Below are 23989 nucleotides of genomic sequence, written 5' to 3'. Positions count from 1 at the left end.
ACGTGCCCCAAAAATGTTTTAAGAAAATATGAGGAAATTACCAGTAGCGGCGTGGCTGTCCGCCTAATGCTCTCCCCCCCCCCCCCCCCCCCCCCCCCCCCCCCCCCCCCCCCCGATAATTCGAGGCCTTTTACGGCTACGAAGCATAGAGAAGAGTTGACACGCCTAAGAATAAGTTGTCATAAGACGGCACTCCAGACCATACCGCAGCCCGGAGGAAAGACTCTGCCGGCAATGCGACCTCAACGAAACAGAAGATGAGTGGCACTTCCTACTGAGGTGTCCCATTTATGATAACCTTAGAAAAGAAATGCCATTAATTTAATAACGATTGAAATTAAGGATCCGCACATTTTAAGTAGCGCATCGTCTTAGTCGCATGTTTTGACAACTGATTATGCAGCACCAGCTGAACTTTGTCCATTCCAAATCCCACAAACGCTTGCAATAAATAAACAGCAATAAGTCCAATAAAGAACCAGCGGGCGTACGAATAGCGATAAAGTAGCAAAACCGAAACCACGATCACCCCGACGAAAAACACGATAGAACCGACCATCTGCTTGCGAACCGTCGCCTCCTGCTTATCGCTCGCATCTTGTGTTATTTTCTCGTCTTCTGGGCAGAAACATTTAGTTTCTTTTGAGTAAAATAATTTTAGCCTGTCCTCTTTCTCAAGCCAGCGCTTCTGGCACCAAACTTCGAGTTCTTCAACATCGGTTGGAATTTCCGAGATTGGGTAACGTTTAATGTGAAAGTGAATCTCGCGCGGGAAGTCGCCTAAAATGATGTCCTTCTCCGTGAAACAGTAGTTGCGATCGTACGCGATTGTGACGTCATGGATCGCATCCATTCTGCGTGGACCGTGGCGAAGCTTTTCCACGCAGTGCACAAAGCCTCGCACACGGGGATGCAACACGTATTCGTAGATTGGAAGGTTGTTTTTCCGCGCGAAGCTGTCGCTATGCACGCGACTGCGGTCCTCTAGGTTGGTGCCTTCCGGGAAGATCATTAGCTGGAGCGGGTAGTTCAGGTCCTTGAAGTAGTCTAAGATGGTGTTGAGGTACCCCTCGTCTTGCTCCCACCGACGCCGAAGGAAGATGTACATTGCTTGCTGCATTCCCCACCCTGGATGAAAGAGATTGTTAGCAAACACATCAATAAATAAAATGGGCATGCTCCACCAAGACATCAATAATAGAATAGACATGCCCCACACTGGATGGAAGAGATTACCACCAATGACATCAATAATAGAATAGACATGCCCCATCCTGGATGGAAGAGATTACCACCAATGACATCAATAATAGAATAGACATGCCCCACCCTGGATGGAAGAGATTACCACCAATGACATCAATAAAAGAATGGACATGCCCCACCCTGGATGGAAGAGATTATCACCAATGACATCAATAATAGAATGGACATGCCCCACCCTGGATGGAAGAGATTACCACCAATGACATCAATAATAGAATAGACATGCCCCACACTGAATGGAGAGATTACCACCAATGACATCAATAATAGAATAGACATGCCCCACCATGGATGGAAGAGATTACCACCAATTACATCAATAATAGAATAGACATGCCCCACCATGGATGGAAGAGATTATCACCAAAGACATCAATAATAGAATGGACATGCCCCACCATGGATGGAAGAGATTACCACCAATGACATCAATAATAGAATAGACATGCCCCACACTGAATGGAGAGATTACCACCAATGACATCAATAATAGAATAGACATGCCCCACACTGAATGGAGAGATTACCACCAATGACATCAATAATAGAATGGACATGCCCCACCCTGGATGGAAGAGATTACCACCAATTACATCAATAATAGAATAGACATGCCCCACCATGGATGGAAGAGATTACCACCAAAGACATCAATAATAGAATGGACATGCCCCACCCTGGATGGAAGAGATTACCACCAATGACATCAATAAAAGAATGGGCAAGCCCCATCCTGAATGGAAGAGATTACCACCAATGACATCAATAATAGAATGGACATGCCCCACCCTGGATGGAAGAGATTACCACCAATGACATCAATAATAGAATAGACATGCCCCACCATGGATGGAAAAGATTACCACCAATGACATCAATAATAGAATGGACATGCCCCATCCTGGATGGAAGAGATTACCACCAATGACATCAATAATAGAATAGACATGCCCCACCATGGATGGAAGAGATTACCACCAATGACATCAATAATAGAATAGACATGCCCCACCATGGATGGAAGAGATTACCACCAAAGACATCAATAATAGAATAGACATGCCCCACCCTGGATGGAAGAGATTACCACCAATGACATCAATAATAGAATGGACATGCCCCACCATGGATGGAAAAGATTACCACCAATGACATCAATAATAGAATGGACATGCCCCACCATGGATGGAAGAGATTACCACGAATGACATCAATAATAGAATGGACATGCCCCACCATGGATGGAAGAGATTACCACCAAAGACATCAATAATAGAGTGGACATGCCCCACCCTGGATGGAAGAGATTACCACCAAAGACATCAATAAAAGAATGGACATGCCCCACCCTGGATGTAAGAGATTACCACCAAAGACATCAATAAAAGAATGGACATGCCCCACCCTGGATGGAAGAGATTACCACCAAAGACCAATAATAGAATGGACATGCCCCACCCTGGATGGAAGAGATTACCACCAATGACATCAATAATAGAGTGGACATGCCCCACCCTGGATGGAAAAGATTACCACCAAAGACATCAATAAAAGAATGGACATGCCCCACCCTGGATGGAAGAGATTACCACCAAAGACATCAATAATAGAATGGACATGCCCCACCCTGGATGGAAGAGATTACCACCAAAGACATCAATAAGAGAATGGACATGCCCCACCCTGGATGGAAGAGATTATTACCAAAGACATCAATAAAAGAATGGACATGCCCCACCCTGGATGGAAGAGATTACCACCAATGACATCAATAATAGAATGGACATGCCCCACCCTAGATGGAATAGATTACCACGAAAGGCATCAATAATAGAATAGACATGCCCCACCCTGGATGGAAGAGATTACCACCAAAGACATCAATAATAGAATGGACATGCCCCACCCTGGATGGAAGAGATTACCACCAATGACATCAATAAAAGAATGGACATACCCCACCCTGAATGGAAGAGATTACCACCAAAGACATCGATAATAGAATGGACATGCCCCACCCTGGATGGAAGAGATTACCACCAATGACATCAATAATAGAATAGACATGCCCCACCATGGATGTGAGTGGATAAAGTGTGCTTTATATCACTGCTCAAAGCTTTTAATTTCAACTATGTGAACGTGTGCAACCAATGTTGTGACTTTAGTCTAATGTTAGCTGCACAGTACAGCCTGCATTTTTGCCCTTCAACAGAGAGTGAGCATGAGGGGCCCTCTTTTGACTGGAGCCCCAAAAAAATGCTACACAGGCTGTATGTTGCCTTGCTACCGAATTGGCACATGCTGGATTGTCCAAGTCCATTATACTTAGCTCTTCTAGAAGCACCCGTATGTTTAGCCAACAAATAGCAAGTTATCTAACGCTGTTTCCTGTAAACCCCCATTTGGTGGTACCTATTTGGTAGGTACAGTATACCTACTAGTATAATTGGACTTTGACTTACAATACTACAGGCCTATCCTAAATGTGTATCAATGAAAGGCTGCTGTCAACAGTTGAAATTTTTTTTAAATAATTGAGAGTTCTTACAATGTTGGACGCAAATCAAATTGGCTGCAGGGGTCCTATATAAACTATAACTTTGTCACTTTTGAAGCACAGCATACATTTATCGAGTGGCTTTTCCAACATTACTTTGTAATTATTGGAACTTTTTGTATTGAAAAATAAAGTCTGGTGTCATTATGATAATATGGGCACTTGAGTGCATTCACATAGTACCATTTCTAAACTTTGCAATGATCACAGTGGAAACTTTTGTATTGCCATCTGCCATTGATAGCCCTTCAAAAGCTTACAATAAATAGGGCAAAGTTGCTCAATGATCATTGGCTAAAAGCAGAAAGCAAGGGAATTTTTTTTAATTGTGGGCAAACTTTGCTACTGTATTCATGTGCGCACTGAACTTTGCCATTTTTTACCATAAACATGTACTAGCATGGGTTTTTTGTAAAATTTGAGACTCACTTGTTTTTTATTACTTCCAAATTCGGCAATTAAGAAAAACATAGAAAACACTAGTGAAATTAATCCCAAATTTTACTCAGCCCATATTATTACCTATACTTATAGCAGCTACACACTTTGATGCACATTTTGGATACAGGTACAAAATTGGAAAACTTAGGTCATTATCATGTGCTTACCGATCCCAGGAATTCTTCTCAGAACATCCTTCATTATGATCCTCAAGTACTGCAGGTTTCCATAGCGAACAAGTACACTCCAATAGAACATCCAATCAAAGTGACAGCGATGGTTCATGATGATAAGTGAGGTATCACCCGTTGGGGGTTTGTCACCTGTGATAGTCACTTTAACCCCATGAATAAGCTCTGAAAAGCCAGTTTGTAAAAATTTAGGCTGATAAATGAAGCTGTAACTCACATACATTATTGGTGTTGAGATTGGAGTGCAAAATAGTAACTACAACTTAAGCAATATCCTATATGAATAGACAATACCCCACCCTAATAAAATATACTTTGCCCTATTTATAAGGCAGTGACTTACTTAATAACATACTTAACAACATAATGACATAGATGCGCACACTCTTGTTAAAATGTGAAGGGTTCCACATAAAAACATAAGCCTAACGACATGTTTTTGTTCTTTATGCCATCATGTCCTTGCCATTATTTGGCCTTAACATACTAGCATAAGAGTGTGTGCACCTATGTCTTATGTCACTAGTGCGCACTAACATACAAGCATAAGAGTGTGTGCACCTATGTCTTATACTAGTGTGCACTAACATACAAGCATAAGATTGTGTGCACCTATGTCTTATACTAGTGTGCACTAACATACAAGCATAAGAGTGTGTGCACCTATGTCTTATGTCACTAGTGTGCACTAACATACAAGCATAAGAGTGTGTGCACCTATGTCTTATACTAGTGTGCACTAACATACAAGCATAAGAGTGTGTGCACCTATGTCTTATACTAGTGTGCACTAACATACAAGCATAAGAGTGTGTGCACCTATGTCTTATGTCACTAGTGTGCACTAACATACAAGCATAAGAGTGTGTGCACAAATGTCTTATGTCACTAGTGTGCACTAACATACAAGCATGAGAGTGTGTGCACCTATGTCTTATGTCACTAGTGTGCACTAACATACAAGCATAAGAGTGTGTGCACCTATGTCTTATGTCACTAGTGTGCACTAACATACAAGCATAAGAGTGTGTGCACCTATGTCTTATGTCACTAGTGTGCACTAACATACAAGCATAAGAGTGTGTGCACAAATGTCTTATGTCACTAGTGCACTAACATACAAGCATAAGAGTGTGTGCACCTATGTCTTATGTCACTAGTGTGCACTAACATACAAGCATAAGAGTGTGTGCACCTATGTCTTATGTCACTAGTGTGCACTAACATACAAGCATAAGAGTGTGTGCACAAATGTCTTATGTCACTAGTGTGCACTAACATACAAGCATAAGAGTGTGTGCACCTATGTCTTATGTCACTAGTGTGCACTAACATACAGGCATAAGAGTGTGTGCACCTATGTCTTATACTAGTGTGCACTAACATACAAGCATAAGAGTGTGTGCACCTATGTCTTATGTCACTAGTGTGCACTAACATACAAGCATAAGAGTGTGTGCACCTATGTCTTATACTAGTGTGAACTAACATACAAGCATAAGAGTGTGTGCACCTATGTCTTATACTAGTGTGCACTAACATACAAGCATAAGAGTGTGTGCACCTATGTCTTATACTAGTGTGCACTAACATACAAGCATAAGAGTGTGTGCACCTATGTCTTATGTCACTAGTGTGCACTAACATACAAGCATAAGAGTGTGTGCACCTATGTCTTATACTAGTGTGCACTAACATACAAGCATAAGAGTGTGTGCACCTATGTCTTATACTAGTGTGAACTAACATACAAGCATAAGAGTGTGTGCACCTATGTCTTATACTAGTGTGAACTAACATACAAGCATAAGAGTGTGTGCACCTATGTCTTATACTAGTGTGAACTAACATACAAGCATAAGAGTGTGTGCACCTATGTCTTATGTAGTGTGCACTAACATACAAGCATAAGAGTGTGTGCACCTATGTCTTATGTCACTAGTGTGCACTAACATACAAGCATAAGAGTGTGTGCACCTATGTCTTATGTCACTAGTGTGCACTAACATACAAGCATAAGAGTGTGTGCACCTATGTCTTATACTAGTGTGCACTAACATACAAGCATAAGAGTGTGTGCACCTATGTCTTATGTAGTGTGCACTAACATACTAGCATAAGAGTGTGTGCACCTATGTCTTATACTAGTGTGCACTAACATACAAGCATAAGAGTGTGTGCACCTATGTCTTATACTAGTGTGCACTAACATACAAGCATAAGAGTGTGTGCACCTATGTCTTATACTAGTGTGCACTAACATACAAGCATAAGAGTGTGTGCACCTATGTCTTATGTCACTAGTGTGCACTAACATACAAGCATGAGAGTGTGTGCACCTATGTCTTATGTCACTAGTGTGCACTAACATACAAGCATAAGAGTGTGTGCACCTATGTCTTATGTCACTAGTGTGCACTAACATACAAGCATAAGAGTGTGTGCACCTATGTCTTATGTCACTAGTGTGCACTAACATACAAGCATAAGAGTGTGTGCACCTATGTCTTATGTCACTAGTGTGCACTAACATACAAGCATAAGAGTGTGTGCACCTATGTCTTATGTCACTAGTGTGCACTAACATACAAGCATAAGAGTGTGTGCACCTATGTCTTATGTCACTAGTGTGCACTAACATACAAGCATAAGAGTGTGTGCACCTATGTCTTATACTAGTGTGCACTAACATACAAGCATAAGAGTGTGTGCACCTATGTCTTATGTCACTAGTGTGCACTAACATACAAGCATAAGAGTGTGTGCACCTATGTCTTATACTAGTGTGCACTAACATACAAGCATAAGAGTGTGTGCACCTATGTCTTATACTAGTGTGCACTAACATACAAGCATAAGAGTGTGTGCACCTATGTCTTATGTCACTAGTGTGCACTAACATACAAGCATAAGAGTGTGTGCACCTATGTCTTATGTCACTAGTGTGCACTAACATACAAGCATAAGAGTGTGTGCACCTATGTCTTATACTAGTGTGCACTAACATACAAGCATAAGAGTGTGTGCACCTATGTCTTATGTCACTAGTGTGCACTAACATACAAGCATAAGAGTGTGTGCACCTATGTCTTATACTAGTGTGCACTAACATACAAGCATAAGAGTGTGTGCACCTATGTCTTATACTAGTGTGCACTAACATACAAGCATAAGAGTGTGTGCACCTATGTCTTATGTCACTAGTGTGCACTAACATACAAGCATAAGAGTGTGTGCACCTATGTCTTATGTCACTAGTGTGCACTAACATACAAGCAAAAGAGTGTGTGCACCTATGTCTTATACTAGTGTGCACTAACATACAAGCATAAGAGTGTGTGCACCTATGTCTTATACTAGTGTGCACTAACATACAAGCATAAGAGTGTGTGCACCTATGTCTTATACTAGTGTGAACTAACATACAAGCATAAGAGTGTGTGCACCTATGTCTTATACTAGTGTGCACTAACATACAAGCATAAGAGTGTGTGCACCTATGTCTTATGTCACTAGTGTGCACTAACATACAAGCATAAGAGTGTGTGCACCTATGTCTTATACTAGTGTGCACTAACATACAAGCATAAGAGTGTGTGCACCTATGTCTTATGTCACTAGTGTGCACTAACATACAAGCATAAGAGTGTGTGCACCTATGTCTTATGTCACTAGTGTGCACTAACATACAAGCATAAGAGTGTGTGCACCTATGTCGTATGTCACTAGTGTGCACTAACATACAAGCATAAGAGTGTGTGCACCTATGTCTTATGTCACTAGTGTGCACTAACATACAAGCATAAGAGTGTGTGCACCTATGTCTTATGTCACTAGTGTGCACTAACATACAAGCATAAGAGTGTGTGCACCTATGTCTTATACTAGTGTGCACTAACATACAAGCATAAGAGTGTGTGCACCTATGTCTTATACTAGTGTGCACTAACATACAAGCATAAGAGTGTGTGCACCTATGTCTTATACTAGTGTGCACTAACATACAAGCATAAGAGTGTGTGCACCTATGTCTTATGTCACTAGTGTGCACTAACATACAAGCATAAGAGTGTGTGCACCTATGTCTTATGTCACTAGTGTGCACTAACATACAAGCATAAGAGTGTGTGCACCTATGTCGTATGTCACTAGTGTGCACTAACATACAAGCATAAGAGTGTGTGCACCTATGTCTTATGTCACTAGTGTGCACTAACATACAAGCATAAGAGTGTGTGCACCTATGTCTTATGTCACTAGTGTGCACTAACATACAAGCATAAGAGTGTGTGCACCTATGTCTTATACTAGTGTGCACTAACATACAAGCATAAGAGTGTGTGCACCTATGTCTTATACTAGTGTGCACTAACATACAAGCATAAGAGTGTGTGCACCTATGTCTTATACTAGTGTGCACTAACATACAAGCATAAGAGTGTGTGCACCTATGTCTTATACTAGTGTGCACTAACATACAAGCATAAGAGTGTGTGCACCTATGTCTTATGTCACTAGTGTGCACTAACATACAAGCATAAGAGTGTGTGCACCTATGTCTTATGTCACTAGTGTGCACTAACATACAAGCATAAGAGTGTGTGCACCTATGTCGTATGTCACTAGTGTGCACTAACATACAAGCATGAGAGTGTGTGCAGCTATGTCTTATACTAGTGTGCACTAACATACAAGCATAAGAGTGTGTGCACCTATGTCTTATGTCACTAGTGTGCACTAACATACAAGCATAAGAGTGTGTGCACCTATGTCGTATGTCACTAGTGTGCACTAACATACAAGCATAAGAGTGTGTGCACCTATGTCTTATGTCACTAGTGTGCACTAACATACAAGCATAAGAGTGTGTGCACCTATGTCTTATGTCACTAGTGTGCACTAACATACAAGCATGAGAGTGTGTGCACCTATGTCTTATGTCACTAGTGTGCACTAACATACAAGCATAAGAGTGTGTGCACCTATGTCTTATACTAGTGTGCACTAACATACAAGCATAAGAGTGTGTGCACCTATGTCTTATACTAGTGTGCACTAACATACAAGCATAAGAGTGTGTGCACCTATGTCTTATACTAGTGTGCACTAACATACAAGCATAAGAGTGTGTGCACCTATGTCTTATACTAGTGTGCACTAACATACAAGCATAAGAGTGTGTGCACCTATGTCTTATGTCACTAGTGTGCACTAACATACAAGCATAAGAGTGTGTGCACCTATGTCTTATGTCACTAGTGTGCACTAACATACAAGCATAAGAGTGTGTGCACCTATGTCTTATGTCACTAGTGTGCACTAACATACAAGCATAAGAGTGTGTGCACCTATGTCGTATGTCACTAGTGTGCACTAACATACAAGCATAAGAGTGTGTGCACCTATGTCTTATGTCACTAGTGTGCACTAACATACAAGCATAAGAGTGTGTGCACCTATGTCTTATGTCACTAGTGTGCACTAACATACAAGCATAAGAGTGTGTGCACCTATGTCTTATGTCACTAGTGTGCACTAACATACAAGCATAAGAGTGTGTGCACCTATGTCTTATACTAGTGTGCACTAACATACAAGCATAAGAGTGTGTGCACCTATGTCTTATGTCACTAGTGTGCACTAACATACAAGCATAAGAGTGTGTGCACCTATGTCTTATACTAGTGTGCACTAACATACAAGCATAAGAGTGTGTGCACCTATGTCTTATACTAGTGTGCACTAACATACTAGCATAAGAGTGTGTGCACCTATGTCTTATGTCACTAGTGTGCACTAACATACAAGCATAAGAGTGTGTGCACCTATGTCTTATACTAGTGTGCACTAACATACAAGCATAAGAGTGTGTGCACCTATGTCTTATGTCACTAGTGTGCACTAACATACAAGCATAAGAGTGTGTGCACCTATGTCTTATACTAGTGTGCACTAACATACAAGCATAAGAGTGTGTGCACCTATGTCTTATGTCACTAGTGTGCACTAACATACAGGCATAAGAGTGTGTGCACCTATGTCGTATGTCACTAGTGTGCACTCGGCACAACTGCAAACAAGATATCAAATGCAACCTTTTTTATTTTGATGCAAGTTTTTGTAAAGTGTAATTAGATTATATCACTGCATTTATAAGTAGTACAAAGATTGTCAGGGAAAAATTCACAGAATAAGCCAAAACCTTGGAGATATGCACTTCCGCCTAAAGGTATGAAAAGTGAATAGAAAAGTCATTCTCAGAATGCAAAAAACTACTGGCCATTGTAAGAAAGGTTGTGAGAAAGGTTTTTCTGCCATGTTGTTCCATATAATTGCAACAATCACATGGAAATAAACCTAATTAATCAACAATTTCTCACTGACTGTAAATAGCTAATAGGCAAAGAGAGAACTGAGGAGTATCTTCTATCTTTTGCATATTACAGATGAAAAAAACGAATAAGATAGACAACCTAAATGATTTTTATTAGCTTTCAAAAATATTTGCAAGAAAACATGTGCATTAAAAAATAATATGTTTACAAAACATGCATATTGTTTTCATTCACTTTCTGGTGTAAACAAGGACATGAAATATACCAAATAACATACACCTATTTCAATAAAGGTTGTCAGTGCAAATGGCGATTGGCAGTTCTAAAACAGAAAGTAACCATGCGTCTCGAAGAATATGGATAAATAAAAACAATTATCCATTGAAGGTTACCAAATGCTTGGCTCTGACATTGCTTGACTTTATTCAACACCTTTAATTTTACGACAAATAATGAGTACCTATAAGCTATTTGCCATATGCACTGACAACCTTTTGTGAAATAGGTGTATCTGTTTACTCATATGTGAATACTAGTAACATAATTTATCTTGTACCATATGTACTTAAAAGTCTTGTCTAAAATCATGTCACTTGAAATTTATATTTGTACATTCTTAGCAAAAAATGCATTGTTTCTGAAATGTAAATATAAAATATTTTTGTAATGCTTAAAATAACCTGATATAGTTGCTATTCGGAGAAAGTATTAATTGTTAAGGTTGTTAGATTTACCCGTAGGTACACTATATATTAGCATTTTTGCTTCGAGATGGGTACTTTAGTAAGTAGACGTTTGTAAATTGTATAAAAAGAAAATTGCATAAAATTCAAAGAAGTGCTTGGAATTGTGTTAAGACATGCTAGATTCAGTCGTATTGTTATCTGGTTATTTTTACCTGTTCTGTGCTAAGTGTTATGGTTGCAAAACAGTCATGCCACAAGTTCAAAGCGAACAATAGACAAGTAATTCCCCCAAATCACCTTTCAAACTTAAATTATAGTGAGGATAACTTTAGTATTATAGAATTGTATTGCTCAAGAGAGAACACACGCCTTATTGTAATGTGGTTTGGAAAATGCATAATGCAAATAAATGCGAAGTAGAAAAGGGGTTTAAACTTACCTAACATGGCCTTAAATATCACCCCATGACGACACCGAAACAAAAATAAAAGTATGTTTAGTATCCAAGACATACAAACAATGAATTATCTTTTAGAGATAAAAATAAACAATTTTCCATCACTGAAATAGAGGACATCGCTCAATTTTTTTTGACAAGCAAAATGGCTGCCATTTCTTACAATAAAGAAGGAAATAAAGTTCTACTCACCGGCGCTAAAACCAGCCACATAGAAATTGCCTTATCGTTAAACCACCTGAACCATCTAGGGTTCAGCAACAATAGTGGCAGCGAAGGTCCAAGAATGAATATAACTCCAAAAAACGAACTAAAATACAAAATCGCCAGGTAAAGAAACCCGCCGATAGGATTTCGCAGCATGACTTGCCTACTGTGAACGCGTAGGTTAAAAACAGGTCTTGGGCAAGAACTGAAACAAAATTACCACAAAATGAGTTTCTCTAGGAGGCTAGCGGCTTGGTATTGCAAAATACGAGTGTGGACTTTGAATCGGTCAACCAAAATGAGCAGGCCGTCGTACGATGCTCGTCGACCTAGCGCTAGCGCTCTACTCTCGGTGGATGGGTGCGTTCCAAATTTGACCACAGTCACGCAATCCCCGAAGAATTCTCCAGAAAAATGCTAACACTTCTGATTTATAGGTTTATAGAAAATATTTGCTGTTCTACTATAGCTAAACACAGATGTTACTCCATTATTCCAAGCGATGCCCTTTTGCTTATATGTTTTCTTATTCAAGAAGTTGGGTACAGTAATTATTCATACGATTATTCTAAACAACCACAAGGAAAAAAACATAATAATTTATTCATAATCTTCAATTTTCAAGCTATAATCGTGAGTTGGTAATAGTCGAGTGATTTTTAAACAATTATTCCTTGATTTTTAAGGGTGGAGCGAGTAATAAATTATCTAGGACTGCAATGATAGCTGTATAATATAAATATTCCAGTGCGGGCAATTCTAAAATTAATAAGGGAAAGGAAATGAAGATTAAACATGGGAGGCTTTAACTATTCTTCCACGATTTTACGGATTTTTTTTTCTGATATAAATGGAAGATTAAACGCTTTTTAACTCGGGGAATACTCGGAAAACGATAATGTTCACTAAAACTTGGGATACCTGTTTTTTCAAATACAGAAAGAAGCTGGGGCGAATGCAGCTCACAATTCAAGATGGCTGCCTCCTTGCTGCAAAAGATCCTCAGTCAGTCCCTTAAAAACTCTCTAAATTGTGGAAATAATGTAATATTTATACGCCTAGCAACGCATCGACAAATTCCTACGAAGAAAGTGGAAAATCCCTTCGTTCAGAGACGCACCAACTTAATAAAGCAGCTACTGGTGGGTCTAGTTCAAAACGAGAGAATTCAGACGACACTTCACAAGGCCCAGCAGTTAAAGAAATATGGAGATTTGGTAGGTACAGTAACCATCCAAATACCAGCAATTTATATTATAGTAATGATCGCGAAGCTCTCCCCGAATCATTCGAGTTTTTTTACTTCCCCTCTCTCACACACATTTTTAAAGGACAACTCCATTGCCGTTGAATTCATTGTCACCAGTTTACTTCCGGAGGTCCGACGGAAACCTCAACCGTCAAACGACAAAAGAATCTATTAAAATCCGAGATATTAAACATGTCATCCTCTCTAAATTATCAACCACATCCTCAAGGAAGCTTCCAATAAACATACTGCTTTCGATATTTTGAAATATTTTTTTGCGTTTTCTGTTAAAAATAATCGGATATTGTTACGTAATCGACCGGAAGTAAACTGGTGACAATGTGGCTTTAATTCACACTGGCATGAAATCCTAGCCCAATTCCATTTGTTTTACCACAGGCTTCCCACCCTCGTCAGTGAAGGATTTCTAAGGACATACGAATTCACGCAAATAAACATCTATGAGTTATATCTTCATGCTCTAATTCATGAAATAAACTTAGTTGGGATGTAAATGGATCCGTCTGTGGTGTTTTTTCTTCCCAAGAAGCTCAATTTTACGAGTTTAGAGCGATATAACTTTGTCTCGGATTTTGAGTCGATACTAAGTATGTTAATGAGACAAGGCTGGCAACTTTATTCTGACTACCTCAGCTTCAGCGCGATTTTCTGCCGGATTTGAACCAGTACGTAATCACTGACACCGGTACAGGATGGGAGAGGGATGGAACTATCTCCGAATCGAGTTTTTAAGCAATCCCCCAAAAAATTATGCGAGAAATAATTTTTTGAACAGCTATTTTAGCTTTCCGTCGATGATCGGGACATAGCAGCTGGTCAAATGGCATCCTTGGAATGTAATTTGCATAGACAGCCTAGCCCTAGAGCATGAAGATATAACTCATAGATGTTTATTTGCGTGAATTCGTGGTTTTACAATCGTGATCAAAGTATAATCCATTTATTTTCTAATCTGCTTGTTTTTAGTTTGAGTGACATGCAAAAACGTAAAGCAAAACACAGACCTTTGGATTTGGGGCACTGCAATTTTTTAACTAATAAAATAAAACATTTCAACTACATAATAAGGTACTCGTACCAATTATCGGCCACTTTAGGTTTACACTAAAATATCTTGTGAACAAAGCAAATTTATTTCCAATAATTTGCAACGAAGATTCTTTAACTATTTGACACGAGTATTCTACAAAAATATTTTCAATTTACCGGTTGTTTAGAGAGGAATCAATAATTTGTAGAGAGTGTTTGACTTTCCTATTATCGGCCACCCTTACTTATTATCGGCCAGGCACGTTCAATTATCAGCCACTGACTGTTTTCAGGAAAATAGCACAGAAAACTTGCTTCATTTTAGCTAAAATACCATAGACAATAATACCTGATAAATGTAGTTTGCAAAAGTGCTTTTCCATTTTAATTAAAGCTTCATTGGCTCCGTACCAAGCGATTGAAAAGTGACATTACGTGCACGTGTCACACTGCACGGCAAAACTCGCAATTGCTCAAATCCCGCAAATTTGTTTTGAATCGTTCGAGTGGCCGATAATAGGACATGTGACCGGGGCTCACAGATCACATGAAACCAAGGCTGAAACAAAGGCCGGAAATCACCCTGTGAAAAACACTTTGGAACAAGGCCTCACAACCACTATGTGGAATTCTTTTTATAACACTCAACATTACAATCATAAACCATGATTCTATTCATGATTTACATCCATACATGTAACTCTTTTAAAAAGTATAACAAAAAAATCGATACACGTAAAAAATAATTTTAATTTGGGGGTCTGAGTTTTGTTACAGAAGTTACATGTGATTACTCACAAAACAAGGTTTTGTTTGTACTACAAGCAGAATTTAGATCCTTTTTGAGTGGTACTTCATATTCTCTGTAGTAGCAACATGGAGAACAAAAATTTGGCAAAAGAAATGTGGAAGTCCTTCAATAAGAGAAATCAAAGGGCTCTGTGAGCAAACTCGTGAATGCAAATTTGTTTTTCTAGTTATTTTCATGTGTGCAAAAAATCATATACAGGATGGATTTTGAACAAAGGATTTACACATCCAAGACTCTGGGAGTACATAACAATGTCCTTTCTTTTCGAAACACCAAGAACAGTTTGATTATTTATTATTATCATAAAAAGTAAAAAAAAAAATTAGACGTCATAAGTAGGGATCAAACCCCCGGTCTCTGACGTCTTAGACAAGCGGCAGAACCACTATACCACCGAGGCATTGCCGAAGTAACCACTGAGTAAAATTAATTTTTAATCCTAATTGGTATCTCACCGTTCGAACTGCTTTTGCTAGTATGTCAAATTTCGCCCTATTCTCTCCGGAAACAGAAGTTAAATACCCGACATAATTAATCAAGCTTAATCAAGCTACAGTCATATGTATTTTAAGCATATCAACATTCTAGAAATTCGCAAAATCGTTATTGATCGTTTCTTGATGAATAAGCGTGTTTGAAAGAGTTTTGTTTAATGTTTAGCACTTAATTTATAAAAAAAAGAATTATGGAAAAAACAACTTATGAAAGTCCATACTATTTTTCTTGACCTGCAAACAGAGGCTTTCTTTTATTACCCTGCAAAGAAAGGCCGTGCTAACAGAGGCTTTTTCCTTGTGTTTCTCTGGCTTTAAAAGTCGTAGCTTTGGCTATACGCTCTTTCAGCACAAAATCACTCTTTCAGCACAAATTCTAAAAAATAACTTGAAAACCCAGAGACGCGAATCTTCAAGTACTAGAAGAAGGAGAATAAAAATCGCTGTGCTAGCATTTTACTTGTTTTGTAAACTAACAACTTGAATTGGACTGAACCGTAGAAGATCGAATGACGTCAGTGACGAAGGCGCATGCGCACGCTCAACCCACATTGAAGACTTCCCTGTAAAAACTAGCTTATATATACTTTACGGCTATTACATGTAATGACCGTAGCAGGCTCTTTTATGGTACTAAGCTTTAACCCGGAAGCTGGTCACCGGAAGTTTACAGATAGATCTAAAAATTGCTGTGTTGCGAAAGCACAGAAAGACCACAAAAAGTTTACGGATGATCGATCCAACGATCTGATGATTCGACGATCAAGTGACACAGAAGTCCCTCCAATAACTGAATGCTTGCAAAGCATTTACGAGATAAAAATGGTGTTACAGACGTTACACAAGAGCGTTACAGACGTTACATCTTGTTGCATTACAGACATTAATGCCTTTTGTTGAACAAGAAAAACACTAAATATTTAATATTTATTGTTTGATACATCACTCCAATTTCTCCAGATTATCTGTCAAGGACTTATTGCAAAATTTATGCTGTGAAAGCAGCAAATTACTATGTATTATTTGCTACATTTATACATTATTACTCCCATAAAAGAAAATGAAATAAAATGTTGAGTGATTTGGCCACTTCTTATTAGACTAGTTGTGAAATGCAAAAGCAAAAACAAGTGATTAACTTCTTCAAGAGATGACTATGCAAAAAAATCTGTAATAAGAATTTTTTTTTATGTTTAGGCTGAAAATTTATAATAAAATCAGAAAAAAGATAAAAAAAATTCTTAAAAGCCTGATATAGTTTGTTTGATAAATAAGAGAGGATTGATACTTAATGATTTTGGAACTAAAATTTACTATATCATATGCAATTAGTTTGGTTTTATCAACTGCATGGAAATTGCCTTATTGGGCTCCCTGTGGTTTAAAAAAAAATTATATATAGCTAGATCTATAGATAAAAACATAAAATTTAACAGTAGCTAAAAGAGAAAGTTGCCAAAAGATTTATCAAATGCAATTATATTATCAAAAAAATTAATTACGCATTTACATTTTCACATGTGTAAAGTCTGTAACAAAACATGTAACGTCTGTAACAGAACGTTTTCCTTTATAGTTCAAGAATTGTGGGTGCATTCTTGAAAGTCAACCTTACATAGAAAACATCTAACATGAGATTTATCAGAAAGATAACACACATATGTTTTTAGATTCACAGAGTTTTCAATTTAAAAAAAATTTTTTTGAAAAAAGCAGTTTTTCTGATGTAACGTCTGTAATGCTAACAAAACTCAATTTAAAAATAAGAACATATAGCTTTAATTATTTTTTTAACATGGGCATCTAATGTTGATAAAGCCTTAACTAAAAAAACACAAGTACAATTTAAACACTTAAATGCAATGAAGATATGACACGATGAAAATTGAAAAATGTGTTCCAAATGTAACGTCTGTAACGAAGAACTGCTCTTTGATTCAAGGGTGTTTTTTAATACATAATTCAAAGGTGTACTTATCTCTGTGTGTTAAGAAATTGTAAGAATGTCTCCTTAGGGCTCACAGTCATAGACATCTTATGCAAACTGTGTAAGACGTTCTGTAGCTATTCTTCAATTAGAAATAATATTTTTTGGCCATGGGGGGAGGGGGTTGTAAATGCCCCTTGCATCCACCCTTTAACCATGCACCTGTTTGGACTAGGGTCATTGAAGTTTCTTTGTTTCTTCTTATAGCTTATAACCCTTTCCCAACGCAGCAAGCCTCCACCAGACCTAGATATGATAGAAGATGGTTTTATTCTGAGCGAAAGCGAAGCTAGAGAGAAGATGATAACCAAGAAAATAGTCAACCGCCGAAGCAAGAAGGTAGTTGTTCTGCCTAGTGTGCTTTCTAAAGAAGAATATGTTTCCCGATGCAGGGAAGAAGCTTCAAACATGGTGATGGGGGTAAGAGCTGTATATTTAGTGTGCAAATTGCCATTATCTTGCTGCAGAAGATTGGGCTACATTTTTGGCTCAAATGAGAGAACATGATTCTTTTTGATTATTCTGAATGAGAAGTTAGATTTGTACAGAACCAATGACATTGTTTGTGATTTTTTTTTCCCTTGTAATACTGTATTGCCCATAAAATAGTAAATTTCAAAACACATTATACGGTTCATCACTGTAAACCCAAATACAAATCTCCTGTGTTGAAGCACAGTGAGTGTTGTGATACAGATCCATGATTAGCTAATAAGTACAGATGATACAGATATCTATTGATTAGCATAGAATATATATTTGTCAAAGCATTTACTTTTATTTAAGAACTAGAACATTTGGTCATTTTCCGCAAAATACTGTATCTTAACACTCTAAAAATGAACTACTCAGTTCATAATTATAGGTTCTCTATATTTTAGGCCTCGTTGTCTCCTGACTCCACAAATCTGTTTTGTTTTCCCATTTACTTTGTCAGGCTGTGAAAATGGTCACTGCTAAATTGATATGATACTTTGTGTTTGTCGGTTCTGTCATGGATAACAAGGAACTCTCCTTTTCTTCTGTTTTTGATGCACAGAAACAAGCTTCAACCATCTTTTGGTGGTTTGACAATGATTAAAAATAATTTCCATTTTGCCACCCAGCCTGAAAAATGACTAAACAATAGTTTATATTTAATTTTTTGTTTTCCTTTCGTGCACCTTCTTCTCTCTAATGCAACCCAATTACTGATTAAACAACAATGAGAATGATTCACTTTATTGTATTCATTTCACAATTAGGTAAAATATCATTAAAGGATCAGAATGCAACCCAATTACTGATTAAACAACAATGAAAATGATTCACTTTATTGTATTCATTTCACAATTAGGTAAAATATCATTAAAGGATCAGAATGCAACCCAATTACTGATTAAACAACAATGAGAATGATTCACTTTATTGTATTCATTTCACAATTAGGTAAAATATCATTATAGGATCAGAATGCAACCCAATTACTGATTAAACAACAATGAGAATGATTCACTTTATTGTATTCATTTCACAATTAGGTAAAATATCATTAAAGGATCAGTATGCAACCCAATTACTGATTAAACAACAATGAGAATGATTCACTTGATTGTATTCATTTCACAATTAGGTAAAATATCATTAAAGGATCAGAATGCAACCCAATTACTGATTAAACAAAAATGAGAATGATTCACTTGATTGTATTCATTTCACAATTAGGTAAAATATCATTAAAGGATCAGAATGCAACCCAATTACTGATTAAACAACAATGAGAATAATTCACTTGATTGTATTCATTTCACAATTAGGTAAAATATCATTAAAGGATCAGAATGCAACCCAATTACTGATTAAACAACAATGAGAATGATTCACTTTATTGTATTCATTTCACAATTAGGTAAAATATCATTATAGGATCAGAATGCAACCCAATTACTGATTAAACAACAATGAGAATGATTCACTTTATTGTATTCATTTCACAATTAGGTAAAATATCATTAAAGGATCAGTATGCAACCCAATTACTGATTAAACAACAATGAGAATGATTCACTTTATTGTATTCATTTCACAATTAGGTAAAATATCATTAAAGGATCAGAATGCAACCCAATTACTGATTAAACAACAATGAGAATGATTCACTTTATTGTATTCATTTCACAATTAGGTAAAATATCATTATAGGATCAGAATGCAACCCAATTACTGATTAAACAACAATGAGAATGATTCACTTGATTGTATTCATTTCACAATTAGGTAAAATATCATTAAAGGATCAGAATGCAACCCAATTACTGATTAAACAACAATGAGAATGATTCACTTGATTGTATTCATTTCACGATTAGGTAAAATATCATTAAAGGATCAGTATACAACCCAATTACTGATTAAACAACAATGAGAATGATTCACTTTATTGTATTCATTTCACAATTAGGTAAAATATCATTAAAGGATCAGAATGCAACCCAATTACTGATTAAACAACAATGAGAATGATTCACTTTATTGTATTCATTTCACAATTAGGTAAAATATCATTATAGGATCAGAATGCAACCCAATTACTGATTAAACAACAATGAGAATGATTCACTTGATTGTATTCATTTCACAATTAGGTAAAATATCATTAAAGGATCAGTATGCAACCCAATTACTGATTAAACAACAATGAGAATGATTCACTTTATTGTATTCATTTCACAATTAGGTAAAATATCATTAAAGGATCAGAATGCAACCCAATTACTGATTAAACAACAATGAGAATGATTCACTTTATTGTATTCATTTCACAATTAGGTCAAATATCATTATAGGATCAGAATGCAACCCAATTACTGATTAAACAACAATGAGAATGATTCACTTGATTGTATTCATTTCACATTAGGTAAAATATCATTAAAGGATCAGAATGCAACCCAATTACTGATTAAACAACAATGAGAATGATTCACTTTATTGTATTCATTTCACAATTAGGTAAAATATCATTAAAGGATCAGAATGCAACCCAATTACTGATTAAACAACAATGAGAATGATTCACTGTATTGTATTCATTTCACAATTAGGTAAAATATCATTAAAGGATCAGAATGCAACCCAATTACTGATTAAACAACAATGAGAATGATTCACTTGATTGTATTCATTTCACAATTAGGTAAAATATCATTAAAGGATCAGTATGCAACCCAATTACTGATTAAACAACAATGAGAATGATTCACTTTATTGTATTCATTTCACAATTAGGTAAAATATCATTAAAGGATCAGAATGCAACCCAATTACTGATTAAACAACAATGAGAATGATTTCACTTTATTGTATTCATTTCACAATTAGGTCAAATATCATTATAGGATCAGAATGCAACCCAATTACTGATTAAACAACAATGAGAATGATTCACTTGATTGTATTCATTTCACATTAGGTAAAATATCATTAAAGGATCAGAATGCAACCCAATTACTGATTAAACAACAATGAGAATGATTCACTTTATTGTATTCATTTCACAATTAGGTAAAATATCATTAAAGGATCAGAATGCAACCCAATTACTGATTAAACAACAATGAGAATGATTCACTGTATTGTATTCATTTCACAATTAGGTAAAATATCATTAAAGGATCAGAATGCAACCCAATTACTGATTAAACAACAATGAGAATGATTCACTTTATTGTATTCATATCACAATTAGGTAAAATATCATTAAAGGATCAGAATGCAACCCAATTACTGATTAAACAACAATGAGAATGATTCACTTTATTGTATTCATATCACAATTAGGTAAAATATCATTAAAGGATCAGAATGCAACCCAATTATTTACTGATTAAACAACAATGAGAATGATTCACTTTATTGTATTCATATCACAATTAGGTAAAATATCATTAAAGGATCAGAATGCAACCCAATTACTGATTAAACAACAATGAGAATTATTCACTTTATTGTATTCATATCACAATTAGGTAAAATATCATTATAGGATCAGAATGCAACCCAATTACTGATTAAACAACAATGAAAATGATTCACTGTATTGTATTCATTTCACAATTAGGTCAAATATCATTATAGGATCAGAATGCAACCCAATTACTGATTAAACAACAATGAGAATGATTCACTTGATTGTATTCATTTCACAATTAGGTAAAATATCATTAAAGGATCAGAATGCAACCCAATTACTGATTAAACAACAATGAGAATGATTCACTTTATTGTATTCATTTCACAATTAGGTAAAATATCATTAAAGGATCAGAATGCAACCCAATTACTGATTAAACAACAATGAGAATGATTCACTTTATTGTATTCATATCACAATTAGGTAAAATATCATTAAAGGATCAGAATGCAACCCAATTACTGATTAAACAACAATGAGAATGATTCACTTTATTGTATTCATTTCACAATTAGGTAAAATATCATTAAAGGATCAGAATGCAACCCAATTACTGATTAAACAACAATGAGAATGATTCACTTTATTGTATTCATTTCACAATTAGGTAAAATATCATTAAAGGATCAGAATGCAACCCAATTACTGATTAAACAACAATGAGAATGATTCACTTTATTGTATTCATTTCACAATTAGGTAAAATATCATTATAGGATCAGAATGCAACCCAATTACTGATTAAACAACAATGAGAATGATTCACTTTATTGTATTCATTTCACAATTAGGTAAAATATCATTAAAGGATCAGAATGCAACCCAATTACTGATTAAACAACATTGAGAATAATTCACTTTATTGTATTCATTCCCCAAGTAGGATAATATATCATTAAAGGATCAGTAAGAATTCACATGTTTATAATTGTTAGATATTCTGTGCTTCAAGGGATTCTTTGGGATGTGTATGAAATGTGCCTCATAACTAGGCTTCAACAGTATTTATGCAGAAGTTTATGCAGAAATGTCTTATTTTCCATGCCTTATTTAATGCAAATGCATATGAATTAATGCACCAAGGCATTAGTTTGCAGTGAATACAACTCATGGATAGTACAACATTTGAACTTAGTCTTAGTTGAATTGTCTAGTGGGCACAACATTCAAAACTGGGCTATTCCAATGTTTTCTAGGATCAAGATGTGCTAGACAAGCTGTATGGTCCACTGAAGGAAAGGTATCAAGACAAGTATGGAAACTTTGTGCGAATCATAAAAATCCCCCACCCTGCCCTATGTGACTACCCTAAAATGGCATATGTTGAACTTGTTGATAACGACTTGGAGCCATTGCCAGACATGCCAGAGCTCAGTAATGGAAAACGTGTTGTGTACAAGAGAAATGATGAGGATGATACTGAAGCAAGGGTTGCTGTGGCACAAAGATAATTTAGAGTAAATGGTCAAAAGGAAACAATAAATGCGCAGGATATAAGGAATAATGCATTGTGAAATAACTACTACAGTACCCCTTCCTCATCTGCCCCCCCCCCCTCCCACGACCACCCTAACCCCCATACGTTAATACCTAAAAGTGAGTAAGATGGTTATAATGCATTCCTAAATTGTAGGATCGACAGTCTATTACAGCAAACTTTCCTCTCATCTTGAAAACCACTTATCTATGAAAAATACAAGTGATAAAGAAATAATGTAACAAAACAATGTAAAAATAGGCATCTGGATCGGCAACATGCTGTGTAAAAAATTCTTCAAATATTGTGCGCTTAGACGCCAGAGAGGTTTGTATCCGGGGGGTGTAATCGTCCTATCCCTTAGAGGTTGCTTAAGGATTTTTCCGATTCTGCTATCTCTTATGGTATTAAATTTGGCCAACTGCTCTTCCTTAGGGGGTGTTTAACATTTTTCTCAGATTCTCGACCAACTGTTACAGTATTCCTTACTTATTTTTCGATTCTGCTATCTCTTAGGGTTCAAAAATTCCTTCTACAACACCCAATTTGCTATCTCTTAGGGTTAAGAAATTCTGTTGACAACACCCAAAGTGCTATCCATTAGGGTTAAAATTGATTTACATTACCCTAATCACCCCCATTCTGTTGATATATGAGTACCCCTTCCCCGGGGGGTTTGTATGGTGCTAGCCTCCTCATCCGCAGGCATCTCAAAGGGCAGAAAAAAAAGGATTGGGTTTCCTGTGGCAAAAAAACGGAAGTGACCTACTTCTCCTTAGTCTCCCTCCTCCGAAATTTCGCCACAAGTAACCCATTCATTCCTCCC

At 36.7% G+C, this 23989-nt stretch overlaps 2 protein-coding genes across 2 annotated transcripts; one reads left to right on the top strand and one right to left on the bottom strand.

Annotated features, from left to right (window-relative positions):
- Positions 1 to 304: 304 nt before the first annotated feature.
- Positions 305 to 12628, bottom strand: LOC5512347 (lysocardiolipin acyltransferase 1). Its single transcript, XM_001632672.3, has 4 exons — positions 12129 to 12628; positions 11919 to 11928; positions 4435 to 4623; positions 305 to 1128 (listed from the first exon to the last, which is right to left on the bottom strand). The coding sequence occupies exons 1-4, from the start codon at positions 12297 to 12299 to the stop codon at positions 338 to 340; spliced, it is 1161 nt and encodes a 386-aa protein (XP_001632722.1). The 5' UTR covers positions 12300 to 12628; the 3' UTR covers positions 305 to 337.
- Positions 12629 to 13089: 461 nt separating this feature from the next.
- Positions 13090 to 23187, top strand: LOC5512355 (50S ribosomal protein L17). Its single transcript, XM_001632646.3, has 3 exons — positions 13090 to 13360; positions 17942 to 18154; positions 22883 to 23187. Exons 1-3 carry the CDS (start codon positions 13118 to 13120, stop codon positions 23135 to 23137), a joined length of 711 nt encoding a protein of 236 aa, XP_001632696.2. The 5' UTR covers positions 13090 to 13117; the 3' UTR covers positions 23138 to 23187.
- The last annotated feature ends 802 nt before the right edge of the window (positions 23188 to 23989 follow it).

This window comes from Nematostella vectensis, chromosome 9, assembly GCF_932526225.1.
Source record: "Nematostella vectensis chromosome 9, jaNemVect1.1, whole genome shotgun sequence".
NCBI classification, from domain to species: Eukaryota; Metazoa; Cnidaria; class Anthozoa; order Actiniaria; family Edwardsiidae; genus Nematostella; species Nematostella vectensis.
The sequence above is the reverse complement of the archived record's forward strand: the minus strand, read 5'-3'. Positions and strand labels throughout refer to the sequence as shown.

Bases quoted from the DNA above. Each gene is read 5' to 3' on its own strand.
- LOC5512347 (XM_001632672.3), bottom strand. From the start codon at position 12,299: ATGCTGCGAAATCCTATCGGCGGGTTTCTTTACCTGGCGATTTTGTAT. The intron at 1,129-4,434 runs GTAAGCACATGA...TCTTTCATCCAG, and splicing joins GAGAAGAATTCCTGGGATCG to GGTGGGGAATGCAGCAAGCA.
- LOC5512355 (XM_001632646.3), top strand. From the start codon at position 13,118: ATGGCTGCCTCCTTGCTGCAAAAGATCCTCAGTCAGTCCCTTAAAAAC. The intron at 13,361-17,941 runs GTAGGTACAGTA...TTCTTCTTATAG, and splicing joins TAAAGAAATATGGAGATTTG to CTTATAACCCTTTCCCAACG. The intron at 18,155-22,882 runs GTAAGAGCTGTA...AATGTTTTCTAG, and splicing joins CTTCAAACATGGTGATGGGG to GATCAAGATGTGCTAGACAA.